The sequence below is a fragment of the Gopherus flavomarginatus genome, chromosome 4 (genome assembly GCF_025201925.1).
Source record: "Gopherus flavomarginatus isolate rGopFla2 chromosome 4, rGopFla2.mat.asm, whole genome shotgun sequence".
NCBI lineage: Eukaryota > Metazoa > Chordata > Testudines > Testudinidae > Gopherus > Gopherus flavomarginatus.
In genome coordinates, this window is record NC_066620.1 from 217,356,339 (window position 1) to 217,369,820 (window position 13,482).

At 61.7% G+C, this 13,482-nt stretch overlaps 2 protein-coding genes across 4 annotated transcripts in view; both read right to left on the reverse strand.

Moving 5' to 3' along the window:
- Positions 1–1,018: 1,018 nt before the first annotated feature.
- DNAJC5G (DnaJ heat shock protein family (Hsp40) member C5 gamma) lies at positions 1,019–9,436 on the reverse strand. 2 transcript variants are annotated; one of them, XM_050951538.1, is made up of 6 exons: positions 7,694–7,739; positions 7,505–7,647; positions 6,526–6,644; positions 5,956–6,169; positions 3,566–3,719; positions 1,019–1,971 (listed from the first exon to the last, which is right to left on the reverse strand). In XM_050951538.1, exons 3-6 carry the CDS (start codon positions 6,636–6,638, stop codon positions 1,883–1,885), a joined length of 570 nt encoding a protein of 189 aa, XP_050807495.1. In that variant the 5' UTR covers positions 6,639–6,644; positions 7,505–7,647; positions 7,694–7,739; the 3' UTR covers positions 1,019–1,882. The 2 variants fall into 2 exon arrangements, with proteins under 2 accessions (XP_050807495.1, XP_050807494.1); XM_050951537.1 differs by lacking the exons at positions 7,505–7,647; positions 7,694–7,739 and adding an exon at positions 9,250–9,436.
- An 870-nt stretch (positions 9,437–10,306) lies between these two features.
- LOC127050005 (uridine-cytidine kinase-like 1) overlaps positions 10,307–13,482 on the reverse strand; it is a 31,346-nt gene continuing 28,170 nt past the window's right edge. Inside the window, exons 11-15 of one of the 2 annotated variants that reach the window (XM_050951493.1) lie at positions 13,416–13,478; positions 12,780–12,902; positions 12,502–12,609; positions 11,743–11,899; positions 10,307–11,509 (exon numbers count right to left, since the gene is read on the reverse strand). In XM_050951493.1, coding sequence (XP_050807450.1) covers positions 11,436–11,509; positions 11,743–11,899; positions 12,502–12,609; positions 12,780–12,902; positions 13,416–13,478 — 525 coding nt within the window. In that variant the 3' untranslated portion in view covers positions 10,307–11,435. The remainder of the gene's footprint in view (positions 11,510–11,742; positions 11,900–12,501; positions 12,610–12,779; positions 12,903–13,415; positions 13,479–13,482) is intronic. The other variant, XM_050951494.1, reaches the window with a different exon arrangement.

Consider the following 13,482-nt stretch of genomic DNA (forward strand, 5'->3'; position numbering starts at 1 on the left):
GCACTACCACAATGATCTACATGCCATGGCCCCTCCTGACTTCAGCAGAGGGACGGGACCCCACGCCCTCCCTGAAGAGCCCCCCAGCTCACAGCTGCATTGCCTCTGAGCCAGCGTAGGGAGCAGCCCCAGGCTGCAGGGGGCAGGATGGCAACTGCTCTCCAGCCACAGGCACACACACACACACAGGGGCAACGCCTTGGGCAGGGAGTCCTAAGCTAGAACAGCTGGGTTCACACCCCTCCCTGAGCCAGGCCATCTAGACTTCCCCCCCACCCACCCAAGGAGGAGCAGAACCTGGCTTGTGGTGTGATACCATTAGCCTCACGCCCGGCAGCTTGGGAAAGCCGAGAGTGGCACAGCGGGTGCTGCTAGGCGAGCCCAGCCCAGCTGTTAGCAGACAGCCTGAGCCCAGGGTGCCCTTGTCCTGGCTCTCTCCTCACCCCACGCAGCATGCAGTGGCAGGAAGTTCCACAGGCAAGTTATAGGTTATAAAAGAACTAGGCAGCTTTGGCTCTCTTCACAGGGATGCTTGGATTGCCCAGTGGGCTCACTCCTTCCTCCAAGCTCAAGCCAGGCTGTGTGGCTGGCAGTGCAGCTGCCAGGGGCTGAGGGCTGAGTAAGGACCCTGCCCCTGCTCTGCCGGACTCCTAGGGAGGTGGCCACAGGCAGCAGACGCTGAGGTCCAGCCATGTCCCTCCCTCTCTCTGGTCCCTCACTGTCCAGCTGACAGCCCCTGCAGGGAAGGTTCCTGCCCAGCTGTGACCAAGCACCCTTCACTGGCTCTCAGCACACAGTAATGCGACAGCGCTAGACCGGCTGGGCCTGGTGCTGGGACACGGGCAAGAGGAGCTGCACACAGCCTGTCTCTGTGCTCAGGAGCGTGTCCATAGCCTGGAGCAAGGCTGGGCAGGGAGTTAGCCGCACAGGTGCAAGTCATGGACTCAGAGCGGTGCTGGCAGGGCAAAGACCACGGTGAGAGACAAGCCCTCCAGCAGCCTTTAATGGTGCCACCAAATGCAGACAACAGGTTCCTTTATTGCCCTGACACACCATCCCAGTGGGCCCCAGGGCACCGGCAGAGACACCCATGAGGCTCAGACACAGTGACTGAGGTTCTGTCTGTGCCAGGTGCAGGCCAGGCCAGGAGCGCTGAGGGAGGGGGTGCTGCCTCCGGGCGGGGCAGCAAACCACAGTGCAAGCAGGCAGCGAGTGCACTGTCTGCCAGGACCACGCCTGCCCGGAGAGCTGTGTTTGGCACCCAACACAGGGAAGGGATAGGCCCCTGGAAGCAGCAGGGCGCCCGGCAGGCTCAGCCTGTGGCTGCCCCGTCTCCATGGGCTAGTTACAGTGGGGTTGGTCTCATTTGCCTCCAGGTTGCACGGCTGGGGCACAAGCTTGTGTTTCTGAGGCCAGGGCCTGCGAGCTCGGCATCCGCACAGCTGTAAACACTAGGTCGTGGGGGGAGGGGCCCGGCTGGGGAGAAGCCAGGCGGGTGCTGGTGCTGGGTGACCGGCCGAGGCAGGGACAGGGGCTGCGCAGCAGTGCAGCCTTCTGTGGGGGGGGTTACCCAGGGGTTTCCAGTCTCAGGTTCCTTGGGCAGCAACGCCAGCGCAGGGAGCCTGGCCAGTCAGCAGGCTGCTGCAGCAGCCAGAGAAGTCACAGCACAAGGAGCCTTGGGCAGGCGCAGGCCGCAGGAGCAAGTCCTTGCAGGAATGGCCGCCCCAAAGGCGTTGCCAGTTTACCTGAGATTCAAGCCGCAGCCAAGTGGCCTGGCTGCCCACAGCACAGGGGCCAGGAACCCCAGGCAGCGGCACTTCCAGTGGGGTTCCCACCCAGAGTCCAGGCGAGGGGACAGGCAGTCAGCAGGTCGAAGTCGGCCTCATGCGTCAGTCCTGAGGCTGGCGTCTGGCAGCGGCTCCTCTCCAGCTGCTGCAGGCAGGGGCTGCACCACAATGGGTGTCTGGGTGTCTGAGGGGCAACAGGCTCAGTGGAGGGGCAGGGTATTCAGGGGTCTCAGAGCACCCCCACTTCCACCCGGGATCCCCCCAACCCCACACCAGGCTACCTGCTTGGCACAGAACCTGGCAGCCACAGACATGGGAGCTCAGGGCTCCAGACAGCTGCTGCAGGCTCCAAGAGGAAGCAGGCCCCAGGGATGTGAGAGCCATGGAGTAGGGTATGGACCTGGCCAGCCCAAATGGCTATTATTGGCTCACGACTGTGGGCAAAGATGGTGGGGCACTGGCAGCGAGAGAGAGCTGGGGGAGCCCAGGCTGGGCAGGTGGGAGGGGAGGTGGGGGGCTGGGAGCAAAGGGTGGGTTCGGGGCTCAAGGGAACCGTAAGTGCTTCCCTGACACACTGAAAGGCTCCTCCAAGCCAGGAGGTACCACAAATCCTGTGGGTCCGTGACAAAGGGCCACCCACAGCAGGCACCAGGAGCACCCCATCAGCTGACGGGCAGGCGTAGCAGCCATGCCCACCCCCTGCTGTCTCCCTCCACGCCTGCCTGGGACCCCAAGGGCATGCAGGTGGGGGAGACTGTGGCAGGGCAGGGCCTGGGGGATGCGGGCTGGTGAGTCCCAGGGCGGCCTTGCTCCAAGCGTAGGGACAAGACAATCGCCTTGTGCTGGGCCCCCCCCAGCCACTCAAAGCACTGTCACCCGGCCTCCCGGACATCAGCTCAGCCAACAGCAGGACTCCCCCACTCTCTCGCTTTGGCTAACGGCAGGGAGGACTCAGTCCCATGCTGGAGGGCAGGGTCCCCCCAACTGCACGCAGTAGGAGGAACAGCAGGACTGGGCCAGTCAGGCGAGGCAGCAGGGCAGGCCCCAGGGATGCTCAGCTCCCTCCAGGCAGCTGGATCCCAGCCATTGTCTGCTCTGCCCTGCACTCTGCTCACATGCAGCCCTGGTGCCAGGACCGACCACAGGCTCAGCCAAGCCCCTGCTCCCACACGGGCTTCTGGGCCCACCCCGCAGGGGGCAAGATAGCACAATCCCCCAAGAGCTCCAAGCACTAGGCCCAGCACTGCCTGTCCCTGCCCAGAGGGGACCCCAGGGTGTCAGCGAGATCCTGACCCCACTTTCCTCCATTCACAGCGCTGGCGGGGGGGTGGGGGGGGGCTTCTTACCAGTCCCCTCTCCCTGGTGACAGCTGCCAGGCCCCACCGCAGCCCCTGGGATGGGCCAGCCCAAGCCAGCCACAGGCTTGTGTAGACACAGCCCAGGGCAGGGCAGACGAGAGACCTGCCCAGAGTTCACAGCAAGCCGTGGCAGAGCCGGGAGCCTAGGCCAGAGCCCAGTACTGCCCCTTCCACTAGCTCCTGCTCTTGCTATCATCTGCCCAGTGCCTGCCCCATGCTGCCCAACCCTGGGGCTGGCCGTGTGCCTGCAGCCTCCTGCCCCAACCCCAACCGTTACCCTCACTGCCTCGGGCTCAATCGCGCATCTGCCCTGGGGGTTCCCTGCCCCACTCAGAGCGAGGCTCGGACGAAGAGCAGGCCCCAGGCTGAGCTGGGCTCCCCTCTGGCAGCAGGAGCGCGGGCAGGGCAACTCCCCCTCACCTTCAGCCTCAGCTTGGATCTGCGCCTCCAGGTCCTCGGGGTTGACGTACTTGTAGGAGTCCTCGTCCTCAGGCGGACGGCACTTCCCGCAGCAGAAACAGCAACAGCAGCAGCAGCAGCAGCAGGTGAAGATGCCACAGCACACGGCCAAGGCCTGCATGGGAGGGAGCAGCCAGGTCATCGACTCCGAGGGGCTGCGAGAGGCCTCCCAGTCCAGTGCCCCGCACCGAGGCAGGACTAAGGATTCTCTGACCAGCCCTGACAGGGGTGTGTCCAAGCAGCTCTGAAAATCCTCCAGTGACCGAGGTTCCACAGCCTCCCTGGGCAATTTGTTCCAGGGCTTAACCACCCTGAAGTTAGGACGTTTTCCCTAATGTCCAACCTAAACCGCCCTTGCTGCAATTTAAGGTCATTGCTTCCTCAGGGGTTAAGGAAAATAATTTACCTCCCTCCTCTTTATAACAACCGTTTATGTGCCTGAAGACTTATTCCACACCCAAATCTTCTCTTTACCAAACTAAACAAACCAATTTTTCAATTCTTCCGGGAAGGTCATGCTTTCCTGGCCTATAACCATTTGTGCTGCTCTTCTCTGGACTTTCTCCAGTGTGTCCAGTTCAGGAAAGATGTGGACAAAATACTCCAGCTGAGGCCGTATCAGGGTGGAGTAGAGCGGAAGAATCACTTTTCCTGTCTTGCTTCCAACACTCCTGCTAATACAGCCCAGACTGATGTTTGCTTTTTATGCAACAGTGTCTCACTCTTCATTCACACTTAGCTTGTGATCCACTATCACAGATCCCTTTCCGCAGTATCCTTCCTAGGCAGTCATTGCCCAGTGTGTATGTGCACAACTGATTGTTCCTTCCTGAGTGGAGCACTTTGCATTTGTCCTTACTGAATTTCATCCCATTTACTTCAGACCATTTCTCCAGCTTGTCCAGATCATTTTGAATTTTAATCCTGTTCTCCAAAGCACTCGCGACCCCTCCCAGCTTAGTATCATCCACAAACTTCGTAAGTGTCCTCTCAATGCCATTATCTAAACCACTGGTGAAGACATGGAATAGAAGTACCCACAGGACAGATCCCTGCGGGACCCCACTGGATGTGCCCTTCTGGCTTTAAGACTAAGCTTGATAAGTTTATGGAAGGGATGGTATGATAGGATAGCTTAATTTTGGCAATTGATCTTTGATCATCAGCAGGTAAGTATGCCCAGTGGCCTGTGATGGGATGGGATCTGAGTTAGGAAAGAATTCTCTGCAGTGAGTGCTGGCTGGTGAGTCTTGCCTACATGCTCAGGGTTTAACTGACTGCCATATTTGGGGTCAGGATGGAATTTTCCTCTGGGGCAGATTGGCAGAGGTCCTGGAGGTTTTTTCGCCTTCCTCTGCAGCATGGGGCACGGGTCACTTGCTGGTAGATTTTCTGCAGCTTGAGGTCTTCAAACCACAATTTGAAGACGTCAATAACTCAGACATAGGTTAGGGGTTTGTTATAGAAGTGGATGGGTAGAAGTGGAAGGTTCTGTGGCCTGCTTTGTGCAGGAGGTCAGACTAGATGATCATATTGGTCCCTTCTGACCCTAAAGTCTATGAGCTGACTGTGAACCACCGATAACTCTCTGGGAACGGTTTTGCACCTACCTTACAGTAGGCTACATTTCCCTAGTTTGTTTATGAGACAGTCACTTGAGACAGTCTAATATCTCAACTTCAGTAAGGCTTTCATCCCATCTGCCACTTCCCCCTAGCCACAAGGCTTGTCACTCTGTCAAAGGAGGATATCATGTTGGTTTGCCACGATTTGTTCTTGACAAAATACACGTTCGCTGTCACTTATCACCTTATTATCGTGTAAGTCTTTACAAATACATTGAGTATTTGCTCTACTATCTTTCCAGGTAACAAAGCTAAACTGAATGGTCTGTAATGCCCTGGTTTGTCCTTGTTCCCGTTTAGTGATAAGGGCTATATTTGCCCTTTGCCAGCCCTCTGGGATCTGGCTTCCGGAGTTCTCAAAGATAAGCACTAACGGCCCAGCGGTCTCGTCAGCCAGTACCTTAAGTATTCTAAGATGTATTTCATCAGGCCTACCGACTTGCAGACACCTAACTTGTCTATGTAATTCTTAGCTTAGCCTCAAGATCCTGCCTCATTTACACCGATGGCCAGTCTGACTGTGAACTCCCACCTCTGCCACAATGGGTGGCTCAGGGCCTGGGCACCCAGAGCCCAGGAGACCTCTCCGCGTCACCCCACCTGGCAGCCTAAGCCACGTGGCTGGAGCAGCCACTGCTAGAGAGTGGCCCGTGGTGTCTCTGTGGGAGCCCGACAGGTGCACAGAACAGACCGGGGGGCTGTGCCAGGCAAGCAGCAGGCACTCACCTTGAACCACCACTTGGACATGAGGAAGTAGTACTTGACACTCTCCTCGCCGAACTGCTCCGCCACGTAGAGCCCCATGGAGCCATACTCATCATAGATCCGCCGCTTGTTCTCATCATTCAGCGTCGCGTTCGCATTGTTGATCTCCTTGAACTTCTCCACTGCCTCGGGATTCTCGGGGTTCTTGTCCGGGTGGTACTTCAGGGCCAGTTTCCTGCATGGTGCAGAGGAGCGGCAGGGCTGAGGAGACGTCCCAAGCCACCCCCCCCAGATCTCAGGGGGGCACCCAGAGAATCCTCCCTCCCTTTTCCCTGGGGCTGGGAGACCTTGAGCTACTTAGTATGGCCCTGCCCCATGCTGGGGGCAGGAGGACCCTTGGGACAGGAGGGCATGGTGTAACTCCACCCTGCAGTTCCAGGGTGTGCATTCCTCTCCAGACACAGGGGCAGAGCCCAGCAGGCATGCAGAAGCACTCGCCTGCATGGCTGGCAGGTCCGGCAGCAGAGGTGCAGCCACAAAGGGCCCGTGGGAGAGGCTGGGGTCACTGGGCCCAGCAGGTGGGTTCTCTACCTGTATGCCTTCTTGATCTCCTCTGAAGAAGCCCCCTTCTCCAGGCCCAGGACTCTGTACAAACTCTCCCCAGCCCGGGACATTTTCCGCTGGGGTCGGCCGGGTTCCGCCATGTTGCTCTGTATTGGAGGGGAAATGGGAGGTGTAAGTAAACATGCCCATGCCCTGCAAGCTGCAGACACCAGTTTGCGGGCAGAACTGGTGAGGACACGGGGAGCTGGGTGCAGGGGCTGGGAAGCCAGCTATTCCAGCTCCCTAGAGCAAGCAGTGGGGCACCTGCTGGCCAGGATCCTGTCACCCACTGCAGGGCCATCCAGGCAGGCACCGGGGCACAGCTGCCTTGAGGGTCCCCCTCCCATCACAGGACCCACTCAGCAGAGCCCCTGGGGGACGATGAAACCATGCAGACAGCAGCTCTCCAGCAGAGGGCCAAGCCCAGCGCTCACAATGCCGGCGAGGAAGTAGGGAAAAGCAGATTTCCGGCAGGCCCCGCATGCGCACCTGGCCTGGGTCTCTCACACGCAAGGCCAGGCCAGGCCGGCAGTGCCTATGGCTCCCTCCATACTAAACCTGGACACTGGAGACAAGGCCACATCCATGCCAGCACCATGGGCCCCAGCAGCCTGGGGCGAGCCTGCCACCTGCGCAGACCCTTGTCCTGGGGCAGTGGTGCCCTCTGGCAGGTCGCTCACAGCAGCTGCTCTGCCTCCCCTTCACCCTCATGAGTCAGGGCTGCCAATGGCCAGCACTGCCCCCTCCTGGCCACAGGACCCACAGCCTGGGGACCAGAGTCCTCCCAGATACATGCCAGCGCAGCACGCCCCACTCCCAGCCATGCACTAACTGCAGACATCGAAGTGCATCTGCCCACAGACACCCCCAAACCCTCAGTCTGCAGCTTGTCAGAGCTGCAAGCTCCCAAAAAGGGCACAAGAGCTCAGGACCAGGACAAGGACAGGGACCAGGACACAGCACTTACCTAGCTGAGAATCCAGGCTCACCCGGCAGCAGGAATGAGGAAGTGAAACAAGGCAGGGCAAGAACTGGCCAGACAAGGACACACAGCCCAGCAATCAGCCTGCCCATGACCCAAGAGAGGGCACAGACAGCCCAGAAACCAGCCTACTCATGAGGAGGGGAGGCAGGGGGACACAGCCCAGAAACCAACCCATCCAGTGCCAGCACCCACCTGCCCAAAACCCAAGGGTGGGCACAGACAGCCCAGAAACCAGTCTGCCCACTGCCAGCCCCTGCCTGGCTAGCAATACAGCCCCATGGATGTGACCGAGCTCTTGGGCTGGATCCCTGGCTTAGGGGAATCGCTTCCTGCTCTGAGCCCAGCCGGCCAGGCTTGCTCTCGCTGACCGGCTGCGGTGAGGAGCTGGGGGCAGCAGGGTTACAACAGACTTGGCAAGCTCTGAGACTGACCCCTGCTACTCAGGGTACACAGCCGGGACGCGGGGCACGGACACGGAGCAGTGCCCTCACAGCGGGGCGGCTTTAGGAAGGGCGGGGCCCAGTTCAAACACTTTCCATGGGGCCCTGGCAGGGATGACTTTAAAAACCCATGTAAAAAACACGTGGGGCCCGCATTGCCCGGGTGGTGCTCTGAGCCTTCGCTGGCACTTCGGCGGGGGGTCCGTCACCGGTTCCCGGTCCAGCGGCACTGAGGGACCCAGAGTACGCGACGGACCCGCGGGGGAAGGGCCGCCAGGCGACCCAACATTACAAAGGCGCCTCTAGCAGGGAAGGGCGGGCCCCGGCCCCGGCCCCATTCGGGGAACTGGTGGAACAGGCCTAAAGCCGGCCCGGCCTCCCGGCCTCAGCAGGCACCGGAACCGCCGGCCCCGGCCCGGCCCGGCCCGGCCCCAGTGACAGCCCGGCCCGGCCCGGCCTCCCGGCCTCAGCAGGCACCGGAACCGCCGGCCCCGGCCCGGCCTGGCCCGGCCCCAGTGACAGCCCGGCCCCCGGCCCGGCCTCCCGGCCTCAGCAGGCACCGGAACCGCCGGCTCCGGCCCGGCCCGGCCCCAGTGACAGCCCGGCCCGGCCCGGCCTCCTGGCCTCAGCAGGCACCAGAACCGCCGGCGCCGGCCCGGCCCGGCCCGGCCCCAGTGACAGCCCGGCCCGGCCCGGCCTCCTGGCCTCAGCAGGCACCGGAACCGCCGGCTCCGGCCCGGCCCGGCCCCAGTGACAGCCCGGCCCCCGGCCCTGCCTCCCAGCCTCAGCAGGCACCGGAACCGCCGGCCCCGGCCCGGCCTGGCCCGGCCCCAGTGACAGCCCGGCCCCCGGCCCTGCCTCCCGGCCTCAGCAGGCACCGGAACCGCCGGCCCGCCCCGGCCCGGCCCCGGCCCCGCTCCGCTGGCGGCCCATGGCCTGCGGGGCACGCGACCGCCCACAGAGCCCGGCGGGAGCGGCGATGAGCGGACCCCCCCGGGGCGCGCCAGGGGCCGGTCCCGGGACTCGGCACACGCCGCTCCGGGCGGGGCACCGGGCGGAGGGCGCGGGAGGACTCGGGTCCCCCGGCAGCTCCCAAGGCCCCGCCCCGGGCGGGGGCAGCGAGCCCGGGAGGACTCGGGTCCCCCGGCAGCTCCCAAGGCCCCGCCCCGGGCGGGGGCAGCGAGCCCCGGAGTCGCGGCCCGGCCTCGCCCGTCTCTCTGTCGCGGGGAGTTCCGCAGGCAGCGGCCGCACAGCGCCCCGCCCCCCCCGGCCCGCCGCGTCTCTCACCGGCGGCTCCCGCAGCCCCGCTCAGCTTCCGCCACCGACCAGGTGGAACCAGACCAGCGTCACGACTGCGCATGCGCAGTCCGAGCCCTGCACAGGCGCCTTAACTCCGACCGACCCCTGCGCATGTGCAGATCCTTGTACGGAGATGAAAGTGCGCAGCCGCGGGGCCCGCCCGAACCGCGGGATCACTGGGCCTGGGAGCGCCCCCCCACCGAGACACGACTCCCGGCATGTCCCGCTCCCAGATACATCAACTCCCGGCATGCCCCGCTCCCTTCCAGATACACCAACTCCCGGCATGCCCCGCTCGCCTCCAACTCCCGGCATGCCCCGCTCCCAGATACACCAACTCCCAGCATGCCCCGCTCCCTTCCAGATACACCAACTCCCGGCATGCCCCGCTCGCCTCCAACTCCCGGCATGCCCCTGCTCGTTGATTGCCCTCACCATAGAGCCGACGTGCAGAAAGGAGGCGCGCGGGGAAATCCTGGGAGACCCTTTATTAGCGTGTACAAAACGAAGGCAGCCATGTACAGTATTGCAAAGGCAGAGCAGGTGGGTGCCCAGTCCCAGGGCTGACAAAGAGCCACTTGCAGGAACCAAGCACTAGGGGCATCTGCCACTTCCTGGGCATGTCAAGCGGGCCCAGGAGATCTTGCAGAAGCCTCAGATGCCCTTGCCAGTCTCAGTAAAGGGCCAAGAAAAGCATGCCCCACGGGCATGCTGCTGGTGCCATTCCTGGACCCCAGGCCCAGAGCCCCAGCAAGGCATAACGCAGCCCCTGGCTTCTAGCACTGTGCGTGGCAATGGGAGACCCGCCTGAAACCAGCTCTCCAAAGAGAAGGAAACCCTCTTGTCCCAGTCTGTGGTCCTGATTTCCTGTGCACTGAAGTAATGGATGAGCCAGCGCTGGCGTGGCAGCCATCTCCCCTGCCCCGGGCACAGAGGCAGCATTGTGGGAAGGAGCTCAGACGGGAGGCTGCTGAAACACGTTGAGACCTCCCTGCCATGCTCCCCCTTGGAGCAGCTTCTGCAGCAAGTAGCTGTCCTGCCCTCAGCATGAGACAGGAGTCAAGGAAGGAGCTCAGGGTCTCCTCACAAGCCTACACCCGCATAGGGATGAACTGCAATCCCCTACCTACCTCCCAGAGAGGCTGAGCATCTCCACCAGAGCAGCAGAGCGGCCTGGTCACTCAGCTGTGGCCAGTGACCCAGAGAAAAGGGAGCTGCCAGACTCACTAACCTGGCCCATGGCTAGAATGCCCACTGTGGAAGGTGAGGGGCACCTCCTATTCTGCACAAGCCCTAGTTCCCTGCCAGCACCAGACTGCTCCAGGCTAAACAGCCCCAGGGCCCTGCCCCACATACAGGACTATAACAATGTGCAAAAGGGAACTGGATAAATTCATGGTGGCTACATCTATAAATGGCTATTAGCCAGGATGGGTAAGGAATGGTGTCCCTAGCCTCTGTTCATCAGAGGATGGAGATGGATGGCAGGAGAGAGATCACTTGATCATTGCCTGTTAGCTTCACTCCCTCCATGGCACCTGGCATTGGCCACTGTCAGTAGACAGGATACTGGGCTGGATGGACCTTCGGTCTGACCCGGTACGGCCGTCCTTATGTTCTGTACTATCAGGGCACTGAGGTGGGCGGGGGGGGGGGGGAAGAGTAGAGCTGCAGGTTGAGGGAGATGGGGCTGTTCCCTTCCATTTGACCCTTTGTCCCTGACAATTTTTCAAGTAGCTGGCCCCTGAGCCGGAACGTGGGGGAGTAACTGCTCAGAGCAAATAAACATACAGAGCCTGCCCCAGCCAGTGCATGGGCCTCACCTCACCCCTTCCAGGCCATAGAGAGTCTCTTACCACCTCCACACGCACCCACATCCGTGTGGCCACAGGGAGAATCTGATCCCCCCTCCGCCCAAGGGGGCACAAGGAGTGTGCCCAGCATGCAGACACCAGGCCACAGGCAGTCTCTGCCCTGGACCTACACTGGAGGGCGCTGCTGGGCACTTTCCAAACGGTTGCCCGCCCAACAGCGTGTGCTCCAGAGGGAAGTAGCATCCCACTAAGTTCCACAGGACCTGTGAGGCCAGCCGGGAGGGGCCATCCTGGGGGAGCAGAAGGGCAAGGCTAGAGGGAGGGGGCAGGGAGGCCATTGCGCAAGGCGGGGAGGCCAGCTCAGTAGTCCGTGCTCTCACTCTCACACCAGGCAGAGGGGGCATCAGTACCAAAGTACCTGTCTCCAAAGTTACCTAGACACAAAAGCAACACAGTAAGGCAACCAGCAGCAGCACCACACCCTCTCCCCCGAGGCAGCCCCAGGAGAATGAAACCCTTGCCTCACATCAATCCCCCCCAGTCTGCAGCCCAGTCCGGCCCTGCCGGGAGCACGGCTGTCTCCAGGCCAAGGAAGGGCACCGTAGGGCCTGCTCTGAGCGGCCACAGGCAGTCGCCCAAGCCAGGCTGTGCTCCCCGTCCCCCTTACCGATGCCAGGGATGATGTGGAATTCCTCGTTGACCCTCTTGTCCACAGCTGTAGTGATGATGCGGACACGGGGGAAGGCGTAGGCCACAGAGTGAACCCCCATCTCTGCCATCAGCAGGGACAGCAGGAAGATCTTCTCCTCATGAACATCGTGATCCTGCAGCACAGACAGTGCTGAGCAGTCTGGCCCCAGAGTGAAGTGCATGGGCGGCAGGTGGAGCCCCCTTCCAGGAGGCTAGGGCCCCAGCCCTGCCCCTTCTGCCCAAGCACCCCCGCAGCCAGAGGAGCACTGGGCCGTTCCGAGCCCACCCCCTCCATCGCGAGCCCTGGGCCAGCCCCAGCCACACCGCACCTCCCCTCCTGAGACGCCCGCTGGAAAAGCGAAGTTCCTCCTGAAGACAGTTTTTTCTATGCCCCGTGCAGGTTCCGGGATGGCTGAGGAGGTGGTATCTGCTACTCCAGGAGATTACTGATGAACTGGGGAAGTTGAGTAGCACATACCATATCCTCAACCACCTCAATATCTGCCTGGCACAGAATAAGAAGCAAAAACTTCCCCCACGCAAACTGCCAAAACCTGCAACCCAGCGGCAGCGGCTAGGCCAGGGGAGGCTTAACCTATTATACCACCACCTATGGCCAAGTGCCCCATGCTCTCAGAGTAGTAGCCTCCCTGCTTCCATGCTGGAAACCTCAGCCTACACTCCCCAGGCAGCCCGCCCCGATTCCCAGAGGGTTGGGCCAGCCTGGCAGGCTCACCAGCAGGACGCGCACGGCCATCATGGCTGCAGCCCCCGTGGACACGGTGCTGTCCATCAGGATGACATAATCTTCACTGATCTCCTTGGGAAGCCGCAGATAGTGAAGCTGAAGAGAGATGGGGGACAGGGCTTACGAAGGAGTCAAGTGCGATGTCCTGAGCCCACCCCCCACACAGCCCCTTGTGCAGCCCCTCAAGTGGAGCAGGGTGGCTGCTGAGAGCACAAGCACTCCGTGGACTCTGGGGGCAGAGAAGGGACGGACAGGGCAGCGCTCACCTCAGGCTCCCCTGTGTCGTGGTTGGTCTGGATCAGAATCTTGCCCAGTCTAATGTCTTTGCAGACAGCAGTGAGCGCCTGCTCCATGGTCTCCCCCGCCCGCAGGATGGACACACCTGTGATCTAGTGCAGAGGGAAGACAACAGACACCTTAGATTGGACTGGGCATGCAGCTACCCCAAGGGGGCAGCGACCGGCCTCCCGCCTCTCAGACCCCCACCCCCCAGAGCAGCACTTCCCTCTCTGTCCCCTGCCTCCCACAGTGGGGTAGCACCTCCCAATACCCCTCAGCCCTCACACTGGGGCAAGGAACCCCCAGCCACCCTTCCTATTCCCCAAAGCAGTCTGGGAAGCCGTGCATCTCCCTCCTGGAGCCCAAGGGGGTGTTGTCCTAGATGGGTGGATAGACATTTCTCTGGTCCTCATCAGCCGGGGACCTGAGAGCCTCACCATCTTCTCCCAATCCTGCCTCGCTGCACAGGACAGGGGGAACTGACCTCACAGAAGCTAAGTGACTGGCCCGAGGTCACACACGCAGTCTGTGCAGAGCAGGGAATGGGACCAGCCCTCCCCAGGCCAGGGCCATGGAATGGCCACCCTTCCTCCCAGAGTTTGGGGGGACCTGGCCAGTCTCACCCGCTGCCTGTGGAACCGCTTCCCTTCATACACGGTCCCCTGAGGCGTCTCCACAGTCACTGGCTGC

What these genes read in the sequence shown, in the direction of transcription:
- DNAJC5G (XM_050951537.1), bottom strand. Translation starts at nt 6,638, where the DNA reads ATGGCGGAACCCGGCCGACCCCAGCGGAAAATGTCCCGGGCTGGGGAG. An exon ending in GAGATCAAGAAGGCATACAG is followed by an intron (nt 6,170 to 6,525) that starts GTAGAGAACCCA and finishes TGCACCATGCAG; the next exon opens with GAAACTGGCCCTGAAGTACC. An exon ending in TGTCCAAGTGGTGGTTCAAG is followed by an intron (nt 3,720 to 5,955) that starts GTGAGTGCCTGC and finishes CCTCCCATGCAG; the next exon opens with GCCTTGGCCGTGTGCTGTGG.